General features: G+C 42.5%; 1 protein-coding gene across 1 annotated transcript; it reads left to right on the top strand.

The window, feature by feature from the left end:
* LOC119651197 (protein G12-like) lies at window positions 1-799 on the top strand. Its single transcript, XM_038054639.1, has 2 exons — window positions 1-94; window positions 162-799. The coding sequence occupies exons 1-2, from the start codon at window positions 43-45 to the stop codon at window positions 746-748; spliced, it is 639 nt and encodes a 212-aa protein (XP_037910567.1). The 5' UTR covers window positions 1-42; the 3' UTR covers window positions 749-799.
* The last annotated feature ends 221 nt before the right edge of the window (window positions 800-1020 follow it).

The following is a 1020-nucleotide window of genomic DNA, read 5'->3' as shown; positions in this document are numbered from 1 at the left end:
CAGCATCATTCAGTTTCCATTTGAAAAGCGAATTGAGCAAACATGAAGGTCCTTGCTTTGGTTTTGGCTGCTGTTGCCCTCTGCTCCGCCGCCCGTAAGTTTCCCTTCACGACGCATAAGCTCATTACAAATAATACAAATCAATTTTCGTTTCCTTACAGCCCGTGAGGAGGGTCCAGGATGCCGTGCCCCAAATGGTGGTGGTCTTGTTCCAGTCCTCGAAGAATTCATTGATATGATTCCACTTGATCAAGTCTTGGAAATCCTTTTGACCGCCATCACCTCTGACCCAGAAGTTCAAACCGTAATGGAATACCTCTCAGGAGAAGAATTCCACGGAATCCTTCTCAGTATCAAGAACGATCCTGAATTCAATGGTTTGATCTCCTTCTGTTGTCAAGAATTGTACATCGATGCTGCCTACTACATCAACTTCGTTCTCGGTATCCTCGGATTCCCTGAAATCCGTTCAGACCGTGCCTACCGCGCTGGAGGATTGAAGGGTATGTTGGATGAAATCCTTACCCTTGTCCCACTCGATGCTTTGGAATCCCTCCTTAACGAAAAGTTGGCCACCGACTACTACCTCCAATTGGCATTCAAGAAGATCAACTCTGATGAATTCGGTGCCGTCATTGAACGTCTCCAAGCTAATGTTGCCTACGTCGACATGAAGGACCGTCTCCGTGGTTATGGAGTTGATGTTGATGGAATCATTGACTTCATTAACAAAATCTTCCACCGTTAAATGTTGTAGCTCAAAGAATTAATTGGAATAAATGTTAATTAAATAAATACACTGGTCTAGTGTATTCGTTGCTAGAGAGTCATTTGCTCTTGCATTTTTATAATAGAAAAAACATTCATCTCTTCTGGGACGACGCCATTGCTTCTATCCTTTGTGATTCCGGCCAGCCAACTTGGGTGGAATGAAAGTCGGTGACTTGAAATCTGAAGAAATATTTGGAAGAATATACGACAATACTATTTTTTATTTGCTTTTAAAAAACGAATCTTCTA

This window comes from Hermetia illucens, chromosome 3, assembly GCF_905115235.1.
Source record: "Hermetia illucens chromosome 3, iHerIll2.2.curated.20191125, whole genome shotgun sequence".
Classification (NCBI taxonomy): Eukaryota; Metazoa; Arthropoda; class Insecta; order Diptera; family Stratiomyidae; genus Hermetia; species Hermetia illucens.
This window is presented reverse-complemented; position numbering and strand designations above follow the sequence as displayed.